At 34.4% G+C, this 23,506-nt stretch overlaps 3 protein-coding genes across 7 annotated transcripts in view; 1 reads left to right on the forward strand and 2 right to left on the reverse strand.

Moving 5' to 3' along the window:
• Positions 1-23,506, reverse strand: part of LOC132701219 (chaoptin-like) — a 701,991-nt gene that overhangs the window by 575,537 nt on the left and 102,948 nt on the right. The window lies entirely within an intron of this gene.
• Positions 11,711-13,145, forward strand: LOC132701441 (putative nuclease HARBI1). The gene is made up of 2 exons (XM_060669322.1): positions 11,711-11,905; positions 12,020-13,145. Exons 1-2 carry the CDS (start codon positions 11,711-11,713, stop codon positions 12,794-12,796), a joined length of 972 nt encoding a protein of 323 aa, XP_060525305.1. The 3' UTR covers positions 12,797-13,145.
• Positions 12,956-14,271, reverse strand: LOC132701442 (myb/SANT-like DNA-binding domain-containing protein 3). Its single transcript, XM_060669324.1, has 3 exons — positions 13,844-14,271; positions 13,477-13,708; positions 12,956-13,395 (listed from the first exon to the last, which is right to left on the reverse strand). Exons 1-3 carry the CDS (start codon positions 14,006-14,008, stop codon positions 12,956-12,958), a joined length of 837 nt encoding a protein of 278 aa, XP_060525307.1. The 5' UTR covers positions 14,009-14,271.

Consider the following 23,506-nt stretch of genomic DNA (forward strand, 5'->3'; position numbering starts at 1 on the left):
CAGTGCAATTTGTTTAATGATATTAAGTTCTTTGTTGTAATTTTCTGTCGAGAGTGGCGTATTAAGAAGTCTGTGTATAGAAGAGTGAAATGCAGCCATTTTGTGTGTATAAGGGTGATTTGAGCTTTTATGTGTGACTGTGTCCGTGTGTGAATCTAAAATGTTTTCCGTTTTCGTAATAGTTATGTCTAAAAAATTGATAGAGTTATCCTGTTCAATCTCGAATAATGAATTTTCTACGATTATGTGATGAGTTAATGAAATTTACAAAAGAATTCAATTGTCTGTCCGTTCCAACAAAGCAAGCAAAGACATCATTCACGTATCTATACCACCATAGAAAACTTTTACTTAAATTATGTTCTAATATGATATTTTCCATATAATCTTCGTGAAAATCTGAACTTTTAGTTTTTATTTATTTTGTTAATTTTCATTTACAGAATGAGCAGTTAATTTTAACTATAAATTATCAATCCAAAAGCAGTTTGCCATCATGTTCTTGTCAACATTAAAATTAGTTTAAACAAAACAAAGAGGGATGATCACAGATTAAAAATAGTTTTTTGTTTCTTTAAAATATTAACACCATGTTAACAACAAATTTTCTAAGTCGGAATGATATTTGAGTAGAGGGGGTGACAATTGGTAATAACCAAACAATTAAATTCACTACGCATGGATATTGACAACAATAACACTACACTTGTTGTATAAAATGATGGTAATTTATTTTGATTTTTGGGATTTTGGACACTTCGTTTTATTGTTTTTTAAATATTTTCCTATTGTGTTGTTAGTTCTGAAAGCTATTTTTAAACCACATTTTGACAAATGTTTTGAAACTTTTTCACTAGGTTCTCCTATGTATATAATTGTTTTAAATTTTTCGAATTCTGTATTAGGTTTCGGATAAATAGAGTTTACCGTTGTCTGGATTTGTTTTTTATTCCTAATTTGTTTAATGATATTAAGTTCTTTGTTGTAATTTTCTGTTGAGAGTGGCGTATTAAGAAGTCTGTGTATAAAAGAGTGAAATGCAGCCATTTTGTGTGTATAAGGGTGATTTGAGCTGTTATGTATGACTAAGTCCGTGTGTGAACGTTTATGATATATTGAAAAATCTAATTTGTTTTGCGCTTTTGTAATAGTTAAGTCTAAAAAATTAATAGAGTAATCTTGTTCAATCCCGATAGTGAATTTTATACGATTATGTAATGAATTAATGTAATTTAAAAAAGAATTCGATTGTCTGTCCGGTCCAACAAAGCAAGCAAAGATATCATCCACGTATCTATACAACCATAACAAAACTTTTACTTAAAGTATGTTCTAGTATGATATTTTCCAAATTATCCATACAAATCTCGGCTAACAAAGGACTAAGTGGGTTTCCCATAATCAAACCTTCTTTAGAGATATAAATCTGTCCATTCAATTCAAAATAAAATTATATAAAATAATATAATTTAGGCAGTTGTGGGTTCATAATTGGACAAACAGGTAGATCCTTCAAGAAACGCATTAACGAATATAAAAGAGCGTTTAAAAACAATAGTTTAGATTCTAATTATGTTACACACTTAAACACAGTAAAACACATTTTTGACGACAATTTTGTTATTTTACATAGAGCCACAAAAAGTAGAAAATTAAATTTATTGGAACCCGTGGAGATTAACAAAATGAAACATTCAAATGTATTGCTTAATCAATTAAATTTAAATACCTCTCCTTTATTGAACTTAAATTCTTACAACATTAATTAAGGTTTTATGGTCATTTTTCGGTATATATAGTAGCAGGTAGTTTGTAAATATTACATTTGATAAAGACACGGTGTTGTCGAAACAATTGTCATGTCATAATATATAATTTCGTGAAAATCTGAACTTTTAGTTCTTATTTATTTTGTTTAATAACAAATATCTTACCTTATTTATGACTGCAATCATTTCTTTGGGGGAGCACATGGTCTTATTAGAGTGTCCTGATGCTTCATACCCATTTAGTGTTTCTACTAAGAAAGATAGATAAAAATAATTGAAAAATTTATTGTTGTCTTTGATTACTTTTTCAAAAAGGGTGAAAAAACTGCCTTCTGTCTGACAGCTGACAAGGGATATGCCCAAAATCTTTTGATATTTCCTTCTTAGGTACAACTCAAACATGTATCGTCGCAGAACTCTGTGTTATAATTCTATTTCAAAATGTGACACTCGTATTTTTAAAAACGGTTTTGTATTTATAACACAAGTAACACAATAATTACTAACGCAAAGCGATTTCAAAACTGGACTATGTTATGATTAGCGCGCGTATTTATATAATTAAAGCTGCTGAATAAGTATATGTCTCATATTACTATTCTTTATTAACATACTCATCATAAGTGGCCATATAACTACATACTCGGATTTCTTATCTTCAATTATTTTTTCAAACACCAAATATTCGTTTTTGTTAATTGACCATGACAGTAAATAAAAAATTCTATGAAATTTGAACCGAATAATTTGGGTAATTTTTATTTAACCGTTAAAAATACACATTTTTAGACCCCTAATAGAATAAAAATGGTCATTATTGATATAAAAAAAAGAAAAAACAATAAACTTCGATTTAATTATACGAAATAAAATCTCAGGCTCAGGCTTATGGAACTGAATCACAAGCGTTACTCAAATTTACTAAGGTAACAAATGACTGTGCTTGTGGCACCCTAAAAGCTATTTCAGTGGCAGCATTCCTGAAATCTGCCTTTGTACTGACGGCATAAGGTTTATTTTGTAGGTATCCTCACTCAAAAAAATACAAGTTCCATGAATCGGGTGATCTATTTGGCCATTTTATATATCCATTTGTTCCAATCCAGTAGCCAGGAAAGTTAGCGTTATGATAGGCCCTCACAATTCGGGCATTATGGCATTATTATGGGCATTGGCCTATGCGGATAAGCCACAAACGCTTGACTATTTGGAAGACAACATTCGCCGTGTTATTGCCGATATACGGCCACAAATGTTGGAAAAAGCCATCGAAAAGTTGACGTCCAGATTGGACTACATTCGCGCCAGCCGTGGCGGTCATATGCCAGAAATCATATTTAAAATGTAATTCTACAAGATTATCTTTCGGATAAACAAAATTAATGTCAATCGAATAGTCCATCGTTGTTTTATTGCAACGTGATTCTATAGATCGAAAAAAACACCGCTTATAAGAAAATCTTATCGCAATGAGTGTTGATTCTATAAAATACTGAATTACAGGCCGATGTAGCTTGCGGAGAGTGTCATTTTAATAGGTCAGTTTCGTGTCCTACGGCTGCGTGCCGCTTTGGACATTTCCGGAATATTACCATATTACCGTACCGGTTTGGCAGATGTTTTCGGAGACGTTTCCCACGGCTTGAAATTTGATGTGTATCAATTTCGATGGTAATGTCAGTGAAGAACACTTGTTGTTTTGAATTAACTTTTACAGAAACCGGTAACGTGTTTAACCAATCAAAATTGTTTTTTTATCGGCTTGACAGCTATATATAAGTAGTAACGTAAAATAATAAATATTTTATGTTTTGACGTTTGTCAATTCTGATGGTCTTGTCAGACGTCACTCTGTGAGTGAACGCGTGTTTTAGAAAAAAATATTTAAGTAACGAGTGTTAATAAACTCGTGACTCACAAGCCGCTTACCATACTTGTTGTTGCGTAATAACAAATATATTCAAAGAAAGGGAAGGCATATTTGGTAAAGAAATTTCGATTGTTTCTCAATCAACTCATAAATATAATTTGTCTGCTAAGACGAAGTGGCTTGTTTGTTTAATTTTTTTTGAGGGATACGCTGCGTTGTTTAAAATGAAAATACTGACGGAATACCCAAATTCAGACAAATTGCATTCAATAACGGTCATCCACTTTATTCTATCAAAAAATTATTTTACAAGTTTGCCAACAAATACCATACCAATTTCGTATTGTGCCATAATATCAAAACTTCCAACATGTATGTTCCACTGCTTGACCTATTTCGGTAATATGCCCTTATATTTAGCTGAATTGTTCAAGAACAGGAATTTATCTATATCGTTTAAAACAAACGATAAATTAAAACAATTTATAATAAAAGTTAATGATCCAATACACTGAACAGTAACATTTGTAATGTAATTTATGTAGCAATGTCTCACAGGAAGATCTCCGTCAAAGTCCACGAACAACTCAGTTCAGTGAAAAAGTACAAGGAAACTGAGGTGGCATAATTTTTCTACTAATAAAAATATCACTGCTTCACACGAATATCCAAAAAGTAAAAAAAATGATCTTCTGGAGAAATTAAAAATCACCAAAACCAAAAAGAGTGCTTTCCTTACTTGTGTCAATGACGTTGTGAATTTTGGCTTACATTAGTTTTTAGTAATATAAACTGCAGGTCCCTGGTGTAACTCTGTTGCTGTTTTTTATATTGTTTACTTAATCGAAACATTTATTTAATTTTTTAGTTCTTGGTAAAATCAAACGTATCTGCGTCTGCGTGCGTTGGAGTTCACATCTTTGTATTTTATTATTTCAAAAATTGCTTTTGTAGACCTGATGATTCTCGTGTGGGCGAAACCCGTATAACATTTTACAAATAATAATTTTTGATTCGGAGTTTCATTGAATCCGTATAGTTTTGTGAAAGGTCTCTTTGTGAATGGGCCGTTTGTCTTATTTTAAGATAATATACGTCTGTCTTTTTTATCTTACGAATTCTAATTGGAAGGTTCAAAAATCAGCACAATAAGACCGGTTTTGATTATACGCCCGGATTCTGTAGAAAATTAGCAAAGATCATAAACTTAATAAGGTCGAAAAGTTATAATATCGTCGGTTAGAAATGGGACAATTTTCTTTCTACTTCTTCTTCTAAAAATGGTGATATATTGTTATATGGGTAGAAAATCATCTCTTTTATTCCTCGAGTCATGTAAGATTTATAATATGGGTAGGATATTGCCTACTTTAATTATTTCAGTCGAAATTTCATGGACAGTAGGGAAATTAAAAAACTTGCCCCTTAAAACGATTTCAAGTGCTTTTGCTAATTATTTAAAAGTTATTTTTTCAATGATAGAATGATAGATAAGCAAACAGAAATTCAGTTAATTGTAGGTAGTAAATTCATAGAGTGGGTAGGTTGAAATGCAGAACAGGTACAGAACCGCTCAACAAATAGTTTTTCCCTACGAATTGATGCATGTTTAGTGCAAAAACCTCGTATTTTATAACACTAATTAACCCTGTGTAGGTTTGTAGGTTAAGAAATATAAGTATATTTATGTCATTGCAAAAAGATATCTCAGATATACAGAAACATGGTGTATACGTTTTAAGGAAGGGACAACACAATTATTAACACTTGGAGGACCAAATATAAGACAGGAATTTTGCAAGCTTTTCTAAGAGACTTGCGACAAGGTAAGGAAATTATTAGTATTAAAAATATTAGTAGAAATATGTAGTACAGTACATTATACGCCTGAAACTATATAAGTATTAATAAATTTCAATTATGTTAATGTAATTTTAGAAATGCCGAAGATGCTCTACCAGTTTCCTTCAACTCAGTGTGTACCTATATACATATGTGGATGCCATTGAATATAGCTGTAGAACTATATGTAGAAGTGTGGCACAAAAGCTTCGTAAAAGCCATTTTTCTTGCAAGCTGAAAGGAATCAAATTTGAGACACAGGGATAAAAAATGATTTTTATATTCATTGATATTAGCCAAATTGTCGGACCTACCCTTCATCAAATATGGCCATAAATTATGTTTTTTTCTCGCATATTAGCAAGTATTTTATATTTTTTCGGAAGGTAACCTCTCCTTTGTATAAGTTAATAGAAGCCACTAATAACAATATATATTTCAAAATAGCAGTAGGTATTTGACGTTTCTTGGCACTTCTTGAAGTACTAAATAAATACATTTGAAGTTTATTAAAAACAATATTGTAAATTACTAGTAAGGTGGATAAACGTAGAGGTTACATTTGTCATAAAAATACAAAATATTATTCATATAGGTTTTTAATTGGGCAAGCAAATGTGGATCGAAGTACTTAATTACTAAAAAGCTTGTGTTTTAAATTTTTGTTTCATTTCAACCATTGGAAGAGTTTTACATCAGAAAAGATAAACAATCAACTGCTACACCAACGCAACAAGGGGTTTGGTGGGGTCCTCGGGAGCGGGACATTCCAGGTGCGTCCTGGGGCCGTGAGTGCAGAACCCAGGTCCGCAATGCTGCAGGTTTTAATGTATTCTTGTATCGCTATAAGTATATTTTTATGTGGCTATGAGAAATGTCTCAGCTTATCTGTAAAATATGGTAGGGGCCCATAAATGTTTCTTACCCCTAGGTTCACTCGCAACTGGCTGGAACAAGAAATACTAAATGAGTTATGCACAACCAAAAAATTTGAAATCTTGCTTTTAATCCTTAATAAAATTTGATAACGTTTCGCCAATTATCAGTTTCAGTTAAGCACTGAAGAAGTTAACATGGTGATTGGCCAAACGTTAGCTAGTTTGATTTGTAAACCAGGGATGCAGGAGCAATCCAGAACATTTGTAAACAGTATTACAGCAACATGTGGAAGTTTCTCTGAAAAATTCTATACAGAGTGGTCCATAGGGTAAATAGGTAACTAATTTTTTAGGTGCTTGCTTAAAAATGAAGTTCTCAACGTTGTCCCTCACAAAATTGAGATAAATTTTATTTGCTAGACGTCAAATTTTACCTTAGCTGGTGGCTCTAATTAATAGGGGGAAATGAAAACGATGAAAAAATATTCAAAAACATGCTCACGGGTTAGTAAAAAATATTCTTTTGAATGCGGCTTGAATAAAATTAACATCTACTTTTTTGGAAACAATAATTGATTGTATGCATGGGAATTCATGTGTCCTGTGCGGATTTAGCATCCTGTATCTTCAAAGCAAACAACATTTTGCTAATTCGTATTCGGATTATACCCATCTAGTCTTCCTATTTCGGTATAAAAATCACGTCATTCAAACAAAACAGCTATTTGTCCCTTTCTATTTTACGTTCGACCGTTTGGAAACACTACAAATGGTTGCATTTTAATAATTGTTCTTAAAACATAGTATAATTTTTTTTCTGTCCACATTTCCCTGTAATTAACGTACAATCCACAGTGCCTTGTCCAAGTAAAAGCCTGCAAATCCTGCATCCTGTGTTTTCGGAGCGCGAGCATTGAAGATGCCAAGTGAGATTTTGGCGAAACGTCTGCGGGATTCCAGTCGGATGCAGGATTAGCAGGATTCCAGTCGGTGTTCAACGAGCGAACGGATGATATCCCGGAATATAGTGTCATCACATTTTTCCATCCATATATATATATATATATATATATATATATATATATATATATATATATATATATATATATATATATATTCTCACGTATTGATTCACGGATGGAAAAATGTAAGGACACTATATTCCGGGATATCATCCGTTCGCTCGTTGAACTCCGACTGGAATACTGCATCCGACTGGAATCCTGCAAATCCTGCATCCGACTGGAATCCTGCAAATCCGGCATCCGACTGGAATCCTGCAGATGTTTCGCCAAAATCTCACTTGGCATCTTCAATGCTCGCGCTCCGTGTTCGAAGTGTTCGAAGTGTTCCAGTATTCCAGTCGGAGTTCAACGAGCGAACGGATGATATCCCGGAATATAGTGTCCTCATATATATATATATATATATATATATATATATATATATATATATATATATATATATATATATATATATATATATATATATATATATATATATATATATGTATATATATATATATATTGTTATTTAATATTTCTGGGTGCTTCCTATCAAATTATACAAAGGTAGATGTTATCTGCCGAAAAAATATAAAATACTTGCCAATCCCAGAAAAAAATCAAAATTTATGTCCATATTTGATTAAGGGTAGGTCTAACAAATTGGTTAATTTTATACAGGGCCTTGCGACAAAAATAGCTCATGCCAAGCTTTTGTGCCAAACTGTATATCCAAACTAATATCTAGGTCAGTCGCTTGCTCCCACAACTCTAGTCAAGTCTTTCAGTTCTACGGATACATTCGATTGCCTCCACCTCTGCATAGAGGTACATACTGAGTTTAAGGAAGTAAGGCACCTTCGACATTTCTAAAATTAATACTTCTAAAATTAATACTTATATCTGCAAATATTTTTTTTACTAATAACTTCTTTACCTTGTTGCAAGTCTTTTGCATATATTCTTTTGGTCTCCTATCTTATACATGTCTGCAACTCCCGTCTTGTATTTGGTCCTTCAAGTGTTCACTGTCCCTTCCAATATGCTTTTTTGTGAGTTAGTATAAAATATTAAATCAATTTTACCTCGTACCGTTACACCATCTGCATGGATAATACATAAAGTCGTCGTGAAAAACTATTTTTAAGGGGTTATGTTCCTGTTCTGCATTACTCTATGAATTTACTACCCACAATTAACTGAATTCCTGTTTAAAAAAAAAGTTATAAAATGTTAGCTTAGTAAGACAAATCATTTTAAATGTTTTAAACTTGATATCTCTATAAAAATCGCTGGTTCTAACCTAAACATTGTGTCAATCGATAAAGATACATCATATCTCAGCTGTTGGTGGATCGGCTGTTACATAGCTAAACCCCGCCCGAACCCAAACGCCGTTCGGGACTTTCGACCATTTGCTATATGTAGATCCCGCGCGAAACGAGACTCACCGAGACTTTCCGAAATGGAACCGAACGCCGTTCGGGATTTTCGACACTTTGTAATGTTGCCGAGGAAATATCTCCGAAAACATCCGATCCGAATGAAACCGACGTAGTAAAATGAGCGTTTCCGCAAGCTAGATTAGTAGATAATTAGGTATTTTATTAATTTTTTATTAATTTTATTAATTTTTATGTATAATAAACGAGTGCCGTTTACCACACTTGTTGTATATTATACTATTACGAAAGTCAAAGAAACTCCTAAATATAATATTCTAACGAGTGCCGTTTACCACACTTGTTGTGTATTATACTATTACGAAAGTCAAAGAAAGTCCTAAATATAATATTCTAACATATTTCGCAAACTCAAGTGGAAAGTGTACAACTTCTTAAGTAAAAAATTAATAAAATATAATAAAAGTCCAACAAATTATAAGTTAAAGACACAATTTTTTTTTTTTTTCAAAAAACATCCACAGGCTACTGTAATACTTTTTACAAATCTTCTGGATTCCTCCTGCGTCGAACTTGCTCACATTTCGCCTATCATCCTCTTGGCTTCTTCAGAGCTTGACTGAAACTGACCGACGCAGGAGGAATCTAGAAGTTTTGTAAAAAGTACAAATTAAATTCACTTGAAGCTTTGGAAATTAATTTAAAAAGTTGAAAAAGTGTACAAGGTCAATTAGATCTTAATAATTCACCCCTATAAAACTTATGTGGAACTTAATCATTTAATTACTTAATTATTGCAAACCTAATGTTGCATTGTTTAAAAAATCATTATGGATTCCAACTTTCGCCAGTCGATTTATTTATTTGACATTTGTTTAAAACAATGTCTGGAGTTAAATTAAACCCCAATTTTACTTCTCCTTGATTTATAATTTCACAACATCCCCCAAAATTAAATTTGCCCAAAATGTATTTCGTGTTTAGTAATCAAGATATAGGAATCATAGCTCCTTAAAGTTTCACAGATAGCGGCAATAGCGACCTCAGGTCATTTCCTGTCGATAAACTAAATCTCCGTGGAAGCGAGAATTTTGACAAATCCAATTGGCATTTAGGAAAACTGGGATAACATTGTAGTTTCACGGAAGCGCTATGGCGAGCAGTTTGTTAAGGCTAAATCATTGACTCCAATGGGAATGGTCTAACTTTGCCAATTAATCTTACCAACCTAGTAAAACAAATATTTGTTACTAAGTTACTAAGTTTGGATTTATAAACGGCTTATCTCCTATACGAAGGTGCAAAAAGTCCCGTCCCTTTTTATTTTTGAAAATGCCTTTTTTGTTATGGGACATCCTATTTTATATATTTTTATTCTTCAGACCATGATATATCACAAGCAATGTTTTGGAAAACTAAAAAAGATTGGGATTTAAATGATTTTCCCATAATGTCTGTGCAAAAGAAGAATCGTACCTTTCTTGTCAGCCTGAATTAGCTACAGTGTACAAGGCAGAACAAGGCTATATACATCAAAATTTTTAACTACTGGAACATTCAGTTTGTCATAAATATCAAAAATATACAAAAAGATAAAAATAAAAAATAAATCAATCGAAAATACTTCGATGCGGAACAAGATCACCATCGTGCTAAAGATATTATCTAAAAATGTCATAAAAATACACACAAACCAAAATCAATTTCATCTGGAAAATTACAAAACAAACAGGAAATTAATTAAAGCAGAAAGATTAATTATATCCCACAGAGAAATTACATGCCTAATTTGCGTGGTTTTTGATTGAGCGATGAGGGTGGTTGTTAAATTGGACCTCTAGTTGCATTTTTGACTTTGGCTATTGGCTTCTTCAGAGCTCAACCGAAACTGGCTCGCATTCTACTTTGTATCTGCTACACATTATTTGTTTGAAGGGCGGAACTAAAGGAGGGGAATGAATATTGTCTCGGCTGACTGATTCCCAAATTGGTGAAAAGTGACGGTAAAGCTTGTTTGGTTGTTTATAGATTTCTATATATTCTCGGATTTTTTGTAGTAAGGTTGTGGTGAAGTGTATTTTGTGGCGGAACATCCCTAATGTGGAAATTCTTAGAGAGAAGAGCAGATGTAAAGTGTTTTACTTCTTCTTCTTCCTCTTACTCGATTTAAAAAAGTGTCTGAATAATGCCACATTTTAACAGCTTTCAAACCAACCTGAATCCGGTAATCCAATGCATAAAGTTTCCTCAAAAATTTTACCTGCTCAATCTTCACTGTAGGTATAATAAGAGTGGAGGTGGTTGTATAAAGAAGCGAATCTGGAACACACTGTATAAAAAAAACATGTTTTTTGGTCATTTTGCCAAATCTCGCGCCTCTTCTAGTTCAAGAATTTTTTCGATCGGACACAAGATATTCGAGAAAATCGAGTTTTTTCAGTTCCAAAAAAAAAAATTGAAAAATCTTTTTAAAATACTTCGGGACTTCCTATCCCGTCCAGTTTCAGTAAATTCCATCTGGGGATGCTCAAGTGGATACTAACACTCGTATTCATAGTCGAGCGCCAGCCGCCCGCTGGTTGCAGATTTCCTGAAAATGTTCATTCTTATTTCATAGTCGAGCGCCCTCCGAATGACGCCTGCGCAGAACGGTGTTTTGATGTTCTAAGCTCTCGCCGGCGGGCGATTGGATAAGTTTATTTTTTTCGTTTCATAGTCGAATTTCGAGGAAAGAACACATGCGCTGTTTAAGCTGAACCGATTGTCTTTCGCCGGGCGACTGGAGCATGTCCCGACATTCTCCGGGCGACTCGCCAGTTGAATTTAAGAGCATAGACTTGCTATAACTATTATGGAAAACCTTTATAATATTGTCCGACTAAATGCAGAAATCGACGAAAATGATGACATTAATTTAAGAATGCCTAAAAGATATATTAGAGATATGCAAAACCCAGTTCAATTTCACAATGATTTCGAATTTAAACGTCGATACAGATTCAGTAAAAATGTAGTTATGGAACATTTAATTAAATTAGTGGAACCAGAACTATTAAAAGTTAACCAGCGTGGTTTACCAGTTTCGCCTTTAATAGCAGTGTTATGCACATTACGATTTTATGCATCTGGAAGTTTTCAGGTAAAGTATTTACTAATATCTATTTTCACTTTTTCTTTCTGTTTTTATTTCTGTACAGTAAATATATTTAAATAAATGTATTTTTTTAATTGTATTAATATTTAATTTTTGCAGCTTACTTGTGGGGATCTTGGAGGAATCTCACAGTCAACTGTGAGTAGAATAGTAAAACAAATTTCAACAATATTTGCAGCTCAAAGTCGTAATTCTATTAAGATGCCCACAACACATGCAGAAGAACAACATATATATGAACAATTTTACCAGATTGCGCACTTTCCTGAGGTAGTTGGCTGTATAGACTGTACGCACATACCAATCAAGAATCCTGGTGGTTTGGTTGCAGAATTATACCGAAATAGAAAACGTACATTCAGTATAAACGTTCAAGTTGTTGCTGGACCATCTATGAAAATTATGGACATTGTTGCAAGGTGGCCTGGAAGAGAACATGACAGCATGATTTTTAATAATAGTTCATTAAAAGCCAGATTTGAAGCAGGGCATTTGCATGGATATTTGTTAGGTGACAGTGGGTACCCTTGTTTGCCATATCTTATGACTCCTCTACTGCACCCAGAAAACGACTCCGAAATTTTATACAATTCGAGCCAAATTAGAACAAGAAACGTTGTAGAAAGATTATTTGGAGTGTGGAAAAGACGTTTCCCTTGTTTGGCGAAAGGGCTAGGAACTAAATTAGAAACTACTTGCGTGATAGTAGTGGCTTGTGCGGTTTTATATAATATAGGAATTGATTTTGGAGAGAACCTAGATGAAGTTTTGGTGGAAGAAAGAGATCCAAATATACCAGAAAACTTACAAGTAAGGGGAAATGCTCAAGGTTATGGAGTTCGTCGTGCATTGATTGCGCGTCACTTTACAGAATGAAATAGTTTTATTATATTATGCTATTATACATATATAACTATATTGAAACCTATTAACTAACCAAATCTAACTTTATTACTAAAATATATGGCATATTAACAATTAGGCATTACTTAATATAATTTAGAATAATTTTTTAATTAATAAATTGATAATAAATTAATCGTTTTTTAATAAAAGTTGACGTAATTCCTCCCTTTTTATTGATAACTCCACTTCCGCTATTTGCCTTCTAATTTTCGCCTCTTCTCTTTTTTCAATAGCTTCTTGTTTGTTTATTTCGTGGATGTCTATTAAATGCTGTCTTTCTAATTTGGCATTAACAATCCTCTCCTTAAAAAGAGCATTCAAGTCCCCATTCGATTTAGCAAAAACAACTTTATCTTTTTGCTTTGTAATATTTTGTAATATTTTTTTCTCATCCGGATATAGCCTTTTACGAGAAATAGAATCGCTGCTTAAAGGTGTTGGAACTTCTATTTCACGTGAAGCTAGGCTAACAGATTTTATCTGGATGGTGGAGGATGTGGATGGCGCATTATTATCTTCTGGTAATGATGACTGGTCTTTTGTTATTGTATGTGAAGGTTCGGATATATCTAAAAATATATGTAGTCTAAATTCGATTTTTTAAAATAATTTTGAATAAAAATAGTTGCACATAATGAATTTAGTTTTACCTAGAATTGTATAATCTTTTTCTGCTGATTCAAATTTGCCATCTGAATCAAAAGGATTTTCCACATGTTCCGTTAAATGCGGAACAACTTCATCAACACCAGGAATTAAAATTTTATCAGGCATGGATTCACCACCTCCTGTAAGCATTCTCGAACGTCGTTCCTCAGCTAATTCTTCTTTGCGTTTTCTTTTAATTTTATCCCAACAACGTTTTAATTGAACACTAGTGCGCTAAAATTACATTTGGATTTATGTACAATTTATACGGTTATTCAAAGTATGCTTCTGAGATTTGTGAGATAATACCCAAGTTTTAAATACTATTTCCATATTTAAAATTATTTGAGGTGGTACAGTGATATTTACCTTTTCTGTAGTTCGACTTGCGTTAAAGTCGTCTGTAACGCTGGCCCATGCCGCATTCTTTTTCTTAATTGTTGATGCATCTGTTCGCTTATCTTCAATGATATGGTATTTTTTTATAATTTGGACCAATACTTCTTTATCTTCTCGAGTATAAGGAACTGCCATAATTGCATAAAAATTAAAACAAAACTGAAAACTTTTAAAATGACTGGTTCGTCCTAGAACGATTATCGTCGACTAACTGATTTTATTTAGAAATTTTTCGATGCATTAGGTATTATGACCATAACGAAAAGAGGAACATCAAGACCCATATATTTCAACACAACCATAAAAAATGTAAACAAAATTGAATCGCTGAATATGCGCCATCCTCTTCGCCCGCCAGCGATGCGCTGGCGACTGTCTATGAAAAGACCAAAATTTTCTTTCTTCATGCAGGCGCTCGCTGGAAACATTACCAGCGAGCGGTTGTTTTCGGCGATTCGCTGGCGTTCGACTATGAATACGACAGCAAAATTTTCTTTCTTCATGCAGGCGCTCGCCGGAAACATTACCAGCGAGCGGTTGTTTTCGGCGATTCGCTGGCGTTCGACTATGAATACGAGTGTAAGCCTCCGTAGCATCCGACTATGAATTCCAGTATTTTGACTGGACACTGCTATCTAAGAAGGCAGCACATGTAGAAGGAGACTCCCATTCATCCCATAAGCACCATAAACGGAGCAGCCAATTAAGAGCACCAGGAGCTTAATTCATTCAGCCCGAGGAACCATCCAAACTCTCGATGAAAGGGGTGCTGTACCTCCTAAAGTACAGGGTTACAGCGAATATTTATAGATAACACGTTAATAAGACAATATATATCGACATGCTGAGGGTTGACCGCCTACACATGTATATTTATGTTTTTACCTTGAAAAACATGTAGTTGGCACCGCGTCAAATATCAGGAAGCGATCCATGTATTCCATTGTGTCTCGTTAGAGTAGATGGAACAACGCTGCAAAGTCCCAACCACTTACAATTTTTCCTACTCCCGTCTGTAAAATACCTAATTGCGCAGCGATCTAGCGTGCGGGAGGCGTCGCTTTACTACGTCAGTTTCGTTTCCCACGAATCCGAACCATTTCGAACATTTCCGGGATTTTACCGCACGGGTTTGGGAGCAATCGGATGTTTTCGGAGATATTTCCCACGCTTTGAATTTTGACGTTTGTTAATTCTGACAGTCACGTCAGTGAATGTTTTCATGTTTTGCGAAAATGTACCCAAGTAGAAAAAGTATAGTATGCAACACGTTAAGTTAGTTTAGGTTTAGTGGAGGGACATACTCCGGAAATAACATCATTTGTAATCAGATTGATTTTATCTTAATAAAACAAAGGTACAAGAAATTTATTCAATTTGCAAAAACATACCCAGGACCCGACGTCAAGTCTGAACACAAACCCGTAGTCTCCGGTATTAACGTTACGCTGAAAATATTGGAACGAGCAGTAAGGAAACGTAAAATTGATGTCGAAAATAGTTAATAGCAACCTCAAATATTTACCAGACTTTCAAGATGTAAATCAAACATGGTATAGCATACAAATCGCTTTATTATCAGCAGGCCCAGAAGTACTGACTTTGTACAGAAAATTAAGACAATCCTGAATGACAATGAATATCAAATCTGCAAAAGAAGGCTGGATAAGGAGGGAGTGTGAAGAAGTAGAAGCATACGACCGAAGATATGACAAGTCCAATTTGCAAAAGAAACTGAAAGGGATTACCGGAATAAATATAGGCAAGTCCACTCTGTTGAGTAGTTCCGGATGTTAAGCGAAAACCCGATTCGCTGGACTGAATATATTAAGGAATTATTCAATGAACTGATTCTTGGCTTTTCTTGGCTTTTCTGAGAAGAGTGGTCCGGAAATTTTGCGTGGGTAGGAGGAATAGCAAATGGTCCTGACGAGATACCGGTCGAGCTTATTAAACTTTCCATTTCTCTCTTGAGTACTATATCCAAAATTATAGCTATAGCCTCGGGTTTAAATCACATTTTAACTAAAAATAAAAGGCAAGGGCATTCTACTGAGACGGCTACACTTAAGTTTGTGCAACATATTAATGATTTACTGAAGAGGAAGGAGCACGTGTTGAAGTTTCTCTTCGACTTGACACGCAGTTGACTTTTTAAATATTGGATTCCTTATCTGTGGAGTTCGTACAATAGGTATGTGCGGCAAAATTAGGGACTGGATTGTGTCATACCTTAATGGTCGAAAGCTCATTATCATCATATCTTAATGTTTATTCCTCTGAGTACTGCTTGCTCTTTGGGTTCACTCTTATTCGTCATGTTTATAAACGATTTGCCGTTGCATGTATTTACTGGGAAAGTGTTCCTGTTTGCTGATAACACTTCGAGCACTATATCGGCATTGGCGGTAGAAGAATTATTCCACAAGGCTAGCTTGATCGTTCAAGATTTTAAACATTGGTCTTTTAGAAATAGGTTGATGTTGAATAAATCTAAGACTATCTGTGTCTATTTTCATTGACTTCCTAGACCGGAAATTAAAAACTTGACGATAGAGCAGCAGGTTTTGTTGTGTGAAATTTTTGGGAGTCATTCCAAATAGCAATTTAAACTGGTTTGATCATAGTAGTTTTTTTTCTCTTGGCGATTTACTTCATTTTTTTTTCACATTTTTAGGAACCCAGGAAAACAATTTTCAATGAAGCTATTAATAAGCGTCAGGAGGGTGTCATCATAAACGGGCAGAATGTAAACATTATGCCGATGATACCATTATAATCACCGACTTAGGAGGCATCTATGCTTGCTAGGAATTGGAGACGACCCAGAGTGCAGGTGGTGCATAGAAGGGGAGGAGACCCTCTTATCATTTGCCCACCGTGCCCTGCTTTGACATGGGCAAGATTGGGAGTCTTCGGAACGGCCCTGATCGATCCGGACTCAGTGCACGGTATTGGGCTAAAGGAGTTGCTGATCTTCTATAGGAGGGGCGGCCTTCGGGACGCCTTCTAGAGCGGCCTGGGGACACAACAATACCAATACCAATATAATCACCGGCAAGCTTGAAGATCTGCTATTCTGCAGAGGCATTTGAAGAGTTTGAAATAAATTTGAACTAAATGAATGAATGAAAAATGAATACATAATTATTACAAAGAAGGCAAATATTAATGGAGTAAATAATAAACTCAAATCAATAAACCTATTTGCAACGGAGCAATAAATTTTGGATTAAGGATAAAAATTCTTTGATTTTAATTTTTTTGAACAATACTTCATCTGTCAGAAGCATGAACCCTTTAAAAGGTAAAAGGCAGAGATAGGAAGAAATAATTAATACTCTAAAATAAAGAATAGTTTGGCCACGTACTCAGAGGATCCAAACATACCACGCTACAGGACATTATGGTAGGAAAGGTCAAGGTCGGAAGGAGTCAATTTAGGAGAAGAATCGCTTGTCTTAAAAATTTAAAGCAATAGTTTGAAATGACATCAAAATTCGGAGCGGCTGTTAATAAAATTGGGACAGACGGAAATGTTTGTAAAATCGTTGGCACGTGAGCTTACGTCACGTATGTCGCATTCATTGAAGGCAGGTAAGGGTAAGGAAGTAAAAAAACTCACATAATTACCCACCAAAGATTTGAGAGGCAATTAGGAATAAAAGAGTGCTAGATGCAACGCCATCTTTATATTAATATATCTCCTCAATTTCGAATTCATGCTAGAATTAGATTATTTGTACACATCGTTGCAAAAAGGAAGCTCACAGCCTAAATGGCAGTCCTGCATGGAAAATATCCTTCCCGAGCTTAATAATTCAAGACGAGAAATAATTCGAGTGTGCAAATTATTAACGCAATAATTAAGGTTAATTGCAAACAGAAATAGTTTCATATCTCAGTCAAGCTTAGCTAATTCGCCCTTAATTAGTAGGCGAGAAGATCGGTCTGTAATTACCGATTTGAGTAATCTGTATGGAGGGTGCAAATATGGGAGACATCTCAAAGGAAATTAAGGCGGTATCGAATTGATTTATTTATTTATGCGTTGTATGCACCTTTTAATGAAAAAAAAATTGGTTGCTCTTGATCTTCCGCCGTATATAATAGATCTGTCAATACATTGCCTTACTTACGCTTACTTTATGTACAAAGGGAAAATTTACCGACAAATAGATGGAGCAGCAATGGGATCATCTCTCTCACCTGTGATTGCCAACTTCTTCATGATTTACTTCGAAAAGAAAGCAATAGAGAAGGCAAATCTGAAGCCAAAACTATGGACAAGATACGTTGATGACATACATATTTGTTGTATGGCCTTTTGGCAAGGAGGAGCTTTTGAAATTCCTAGATCATCTGAATTCCATTCAACCAAGGATTCAATTTACAATAGAACTTGAAGAGGATAACAGTCTGCCCTTTTTAGATGTGCACATCACAAGGACCGAAGATGGACATTTGGAACACACTGTCTATAGAAAACCAACACACACTAATAGATATCTGAACGCTAAATCTCATCACCACCCATCACAGATACAGGCAGTGGCAAATACATTAATTGCTCGGTCCTTCAGGCTCACAAACGAGAGGAACAGAGATGAAGAACTGAAACAATCATTACCTGTCTTCGACAAAACGAATACCAAAGGCGCATCATCAGCAATGCAATCGGTAAACAACAACAGCCGCAGCAGAGAGTGCAGGACGAGACCCAACGAAGATCGATCGCTGTCCTGCCATACATCAAAGGGGTTTCTGTCGAATATTACGGAAACACGACATATCAACGGCATACAAACCTGATCATACCATCGGAGCAATACTAAGAAACCCAAAACAAAAAATTACTCTGGAAAACCAAGGAGTATACAGTGTAGCATGCGGATCGTGCAGCCTGACGTATGTGGGACAGACCAACAGAAAGATTTCAGCCAGGCTCGAGGAACATCGTTTAGCCATAATAAATAAATAAACAACATCTGCTTTGTTTCAGCACCAACATCAGACAGGCCATAAAATTGATTTCGGTACTTGCAATATATATATATATATATATATATATATATATATATATATATATATATATATATATATATATATATATATATATATATATATATTCCGGGATATCATCCGTTCGCTCGTTGAACTCCGACTGGAATCCTGCAGACGTTTCGGCAAAATCTCACTTGGCATCTTCAATGCTCGCGCTCCGAAAACACTTATATATATATATATATGTATATATATATATATATATATATATATATATATATATATATATATATATATATATATATATATATATATATATATATATATATATATATATATATATATATATATATATAACCAAAATATAGGGGTGTATTCACCTTAAATGCGTCACACTGTATAACACATTACGTTTTATTTTAAACAAGGAATCTCTTGCGCAACACTCTGTATATCATTGATATGATATACTTTGTATAAGGCCATTTTCAGACGTAAGATTGAACTGGACTCATTACAATCTCCTTACCAATTTAAAGAAAACCATTAACAATATAAGGACGGATTAGTTGTGCAACCTTTACTTCGCAGCCTAATCCCTAATTAACAATAAAAGGCGCGACCCGAAAGTTTCGCCGCGAATTCGTGGCCCCCGGTTTTAGCAAATCCGTTTTCGAATTCAAACAAAAGTTTTTATCTGTGTTTTAGGGCCCATTATTTTAACCGCTCAACCCTGCATAATTACACGTAAAGACTTCTCAAAGAACGATAATTTGTCACCCCAAATTAAAATTTTATGCAATTCAAAGAAAAATTCCGGCTGCTTAAAAATCTGACAGAACAAATCGGTCTTTGGTTTTCGAGGCAGCTTAAGATCTGTCGCGCTTACGGCGGTTAATTAAGACACCACTCTCTTTAATTAAAAGTTTGTACCGATTCAATCTCGATAAAAGATTGCGAACTGAAGTTTTCCAAATTTCTACGTTAAGCGTTGGTGGCAAAGATAGCGTAGTTTTGGTTAGTTCCAGCGTAACGCTTTGCAAGCAAAACAGCATTGTTCTGTGCTTTAGAGGGTAAAATCAGCGATACTAACATAAACCATTAAAATTGATATAATTTAGTGCATACTAATAATAATAATAATGTAATAATAATATACATTTATTTAGTAGACAACGATAATTATAAATGGAAAATAATACATCGCAATAAAGTATATCTACAAAAATAAACAAATGCAGATTCTCCCTATAATCCTTAAGATGCGCGGAATCACATTTCAAAAGTTTAACCTGCCACACAGTCATAATTAAGATAATGTAAAAATTTTAAACAAACAAATATTGCTTTAAATTTGACATTGAAAAGTAACAAATTTAATTGTCAATAACGCGCTATTAAGAAAACAAAAACTCCCGTCATTCGCCTGTAAATTTTGCAACTTTTTTTGTAATTTACGCATCTTAGTATATCTTATGGTATCCGATATGATAGGTATGCTTATTTTGGACCCACTGTATTTTTTTCATTTCTTTTCATTTTTTTATTTATGTTTGGGAATTTATTGCTTCGAAACTCACAGATAGAATACATTTGTTGAGATGTGTGTTAAAAAACATTAATGATACCATTTAGAAATTACAACTAATTACAAACATCCTGTTGGCTTCTTTGCAACTCAACTGACACTGCCTCGCATCCTATTAGGTACCTGCTTATATATTACTTGAGAGGGCGCTGCTGAAGTAAGGGCAAGACCATTACCTCGGACGACTGATTTACATACTGGTAAGTCGGGCTTAACAGGGTTTGGCTTCTTATAGATTTCTTTAGGTTCTCAAATTTTTCTTTGATTACATTCAAGAATTTTAGTTTTAGGGGTATCGTTTGTCGTAGTCGTAAGGCTCTTTCGTGTTCTTTGAGCCTGGTTGATATTTTTGTCCGATCTCTTCAATATATTGTTTGCCGCATATGCATGGAATGCTGTAAACTCCTGGTATCTCAAACGGAATTTTTTCTTTGACGGATCGAAGATGTTGAAAGATTTTTGGACAAGTAGTTGATGTTATATTTCTTAAGAACTTTTTATATGTGGTCAGTGATATTGGAATGACAACAATGGCAAGTGTGGTGCTGCTTTCGGACTTATTGTTTTTGGAAGGTTGTGGTGAAATATATTTTATGACGGAACGCTTAATATTTCTAATGTGGAAATTATTAGAGAGAAGTGCATATGAAACTTGTTTTTTTTTTTCAAAAAAGCCCTTAATGCATAATCAAGTTTTTACATTTGATATTTATTCAAAATGTCTCTAAAATATTTTAATTTGTAAATCGGTAGCCTTAGATTGTTTGCTGAAAGAGCATATGTGATTAGGGCATGTAATAAAAAAAAAGATAATCAAATGAGATTAAGGGAAGATTAAAATTAGCCCAGCGAAATAATCCCGATATTCAGAAATTTCAATTGACTTTAAATGAAAAATGCACCTGTATACTTCTGGTAGCGACCCATTGACTAGAAATGGTGACGATGACAAAAAAAACGGCAAAGAGTTCTGGAACGAGCAAACTACTTCCAGAGACAGAAAAGAAACGAAGATATCAGGCAATGAACTAAAGTGATGGATAGAATGGAACGTATTATGGGACTGAAAGGAAAATGGGTAGGACATGTGGCCCCGTAAGTTGATTCTAAAAGGACAACCAAACTAACGCATTGGCGACGACGACAGACAAAGCGAAGCACAGAAAGATCCCAGAAACGATTAAAACAGATAGTTCAAGCAAATACAGTACAGGACAGCATAGAAAGAGGCCTATGTCTGGGAGTGCAGACGGCGAGACAGTAACTGAGAAAGAAGAAGAAGAAAAACAGTTAATATTAAGCACATTTGGTTACCAGTGTTTTTTTTTCGTCAGGAGCGATCGCGATAGCCACTGGAATAAAGTTAGATTTTTACGGTTATTTCCAATCAGTATATTATTTATTATTTCGTATTATTAAAATTAACAAGCCTTTTAAAAGCTGGCAACGTTGGCCGCTATGGTGAAAATATCTGTTAAAGTAATCCTCAGCATCCACTGTAGAAAATCGCGTTTTCCTAAATTCTTTAATCGAATATGAGAGACTTTGGGAGAAGTAGTAAATTTGGTTTCAGCATTAAGAATTTTAGATATGTAGTCAGTAACATTTTAAATGTAAGAAAGGAGGACCACAGTGGCACGTGTAAGGTTGCCCTTGGATTCGTTTTCTTGGTGAAGTGTATTCGTGATTCAGGTTGAGATAGTTTTACAGATCTCTCAACAAGAAAGTTGATAACCGAAAACTTCTGGGATGGTTGATCAAGTGAGAATGCATTAAGGAATCGGTCTGTGTCCCTAGCTTTTTGGTAAACCCAATGTTAGGTTTGATTTTCTATTAACAAGAATATGGGAGATTATTATTAGTTTCAAATGAGAGGGTAAAACGTATGTTAGGGTGTATATTCTTGACCATGAGGGCACAAAAGTCGTGCCCCATGGTTTTGGCAGCATACGGCATACAGCATCCCTCTTATATCTGTTTTAAAAAATTGCTTGGAAATATATAAAACATACAACAAATAGAAGATACTCATACTCAAGATTAAAAATAGACTTTAATGTATTACTGAGAGATTAATAATTATCTCATATAGGAACTATTTCAAAATCCAAATTTTTCGCCTATTTTTTTAACATTTCGCATATATCATAAACTTTTTCATAATATTGTAGAAACCCCCGGTGTATAAGGGAAGTCGCCAGTTTAAGATAGCCTTATCTTAAAATTTCGGAAGTTTGCGTAGACAGAAAAGTTTTCGCTTTTAAAGAAATCTAGGTTACATTTTATTTTTTGCCTTATTGTCCATAAAACTTTAACTAGCGGATGGTCCGTCTGCCTGACGCAGCGTTTTACTTGACTTTTCCATTACGTTTGATTCTCAAAGCTTTGTTGAAAATTTTGAGTCGCTTTATTTGCGCGTGAAAATCTTTCCTCTCGCATATAGCGACAGCAAATTTTTGGCAAATGATTTAGACTTATTTTTATTTATATAATTTTGTTTGCTCTTACCGCAATGATGTTTATTCACATGATTGGTACAAGAAATAATGTACCAAATTAATTGCCTCTCTAGTTTTTTTGCGTTTCTCGTTAAGTAATATATTTCTTAGAAGGGCTAACGAATTCGACACGTATCCTTAATCTCAGAGGTGTTCCAGATAGAGAGTGTTTCGAAAAGATGGGTGACCAGTTAAGCTAGCGAGCTCTGTCTGCAGAAAACTTGGCACCTTAAGTTTGAGGAATTTAAAGTACACTCCGCAATCTGATCCTAACTAAATAAATTGTAATGCCAGTGGTTACGACTCAAACGCCAGCTCCAACTAAAGGGATGTACAAGGCTCTGTGAACCTTGCTTTGTTTTGTGAGATGGTGTGCAAAACAGCACGGTGAGATCACCTTTAGAAGTGGGTTTTTTGGGTTGGGGTTCCTACAGGCAGTAGGGTAAGGTACTGTATATTGTACCGTCTGGTATACCACACCACCACTAGGTCGAGGTCATCTTTTGGGGTGGTTTTTTGTTGTATGAAGTCATAGGAGACCAA

This window comes from Cylas formicarius, unplaced genomic scaffold, assembly GCF_029955315.1.
Source record: "Cylas formicarius isolate icCylForm1 unplaced genomic scaffold, icCylForm1.1 PGA_scaffold_4__25_contigs__length_36172078, whole genome shotgun sequence".
Taxonomy (NCBI): Eukaryota; Metazoa; Arthropoda; class Insecta; order Coleoptera; family Brentidae; genus Cylas; species Cylas formicarius.

Excerpts from the sequence above, each read along its gene's own strand:
- LOC132701441 (XM_060669322.1), top strand. The coding sequence starts at position 11,711 with ATGCAAAACCCAGTTCAATTTCACAATGATTTCGAATTTAAACGTCGA. Across the intron at positions 11,906-12,019 it reads ATGCATCTGGAAGTTTTCAG|CTTACTTGTGGGGATCTTGG; the intron begins GTAAAGTATTTA and ends TAATTTTTGCAG.
- LOC132701442 (XM_060669324.1), bottom strand. The coding sequence starts at position 14,008 with ATGGCAGTTCCTTATACTCGAGAAGATAAAGAAGTATTGGTCCAAATT. Across the intron at positions 13,709-13,843 it reads CAAGTCGAACTACAGAAAAG|CGCACTAGTGTTCAATTAAA; the intron begins GTAAATATCACT and ends ATGTAATTTTAG. Across the intron at positions 13,396-13,476 it reads AAAAGATTATACAATTCTAG|ATATATCCGAACCTTCACAT; the intron begins GTAAAACTAAAT and ends ATATATTTTTAG.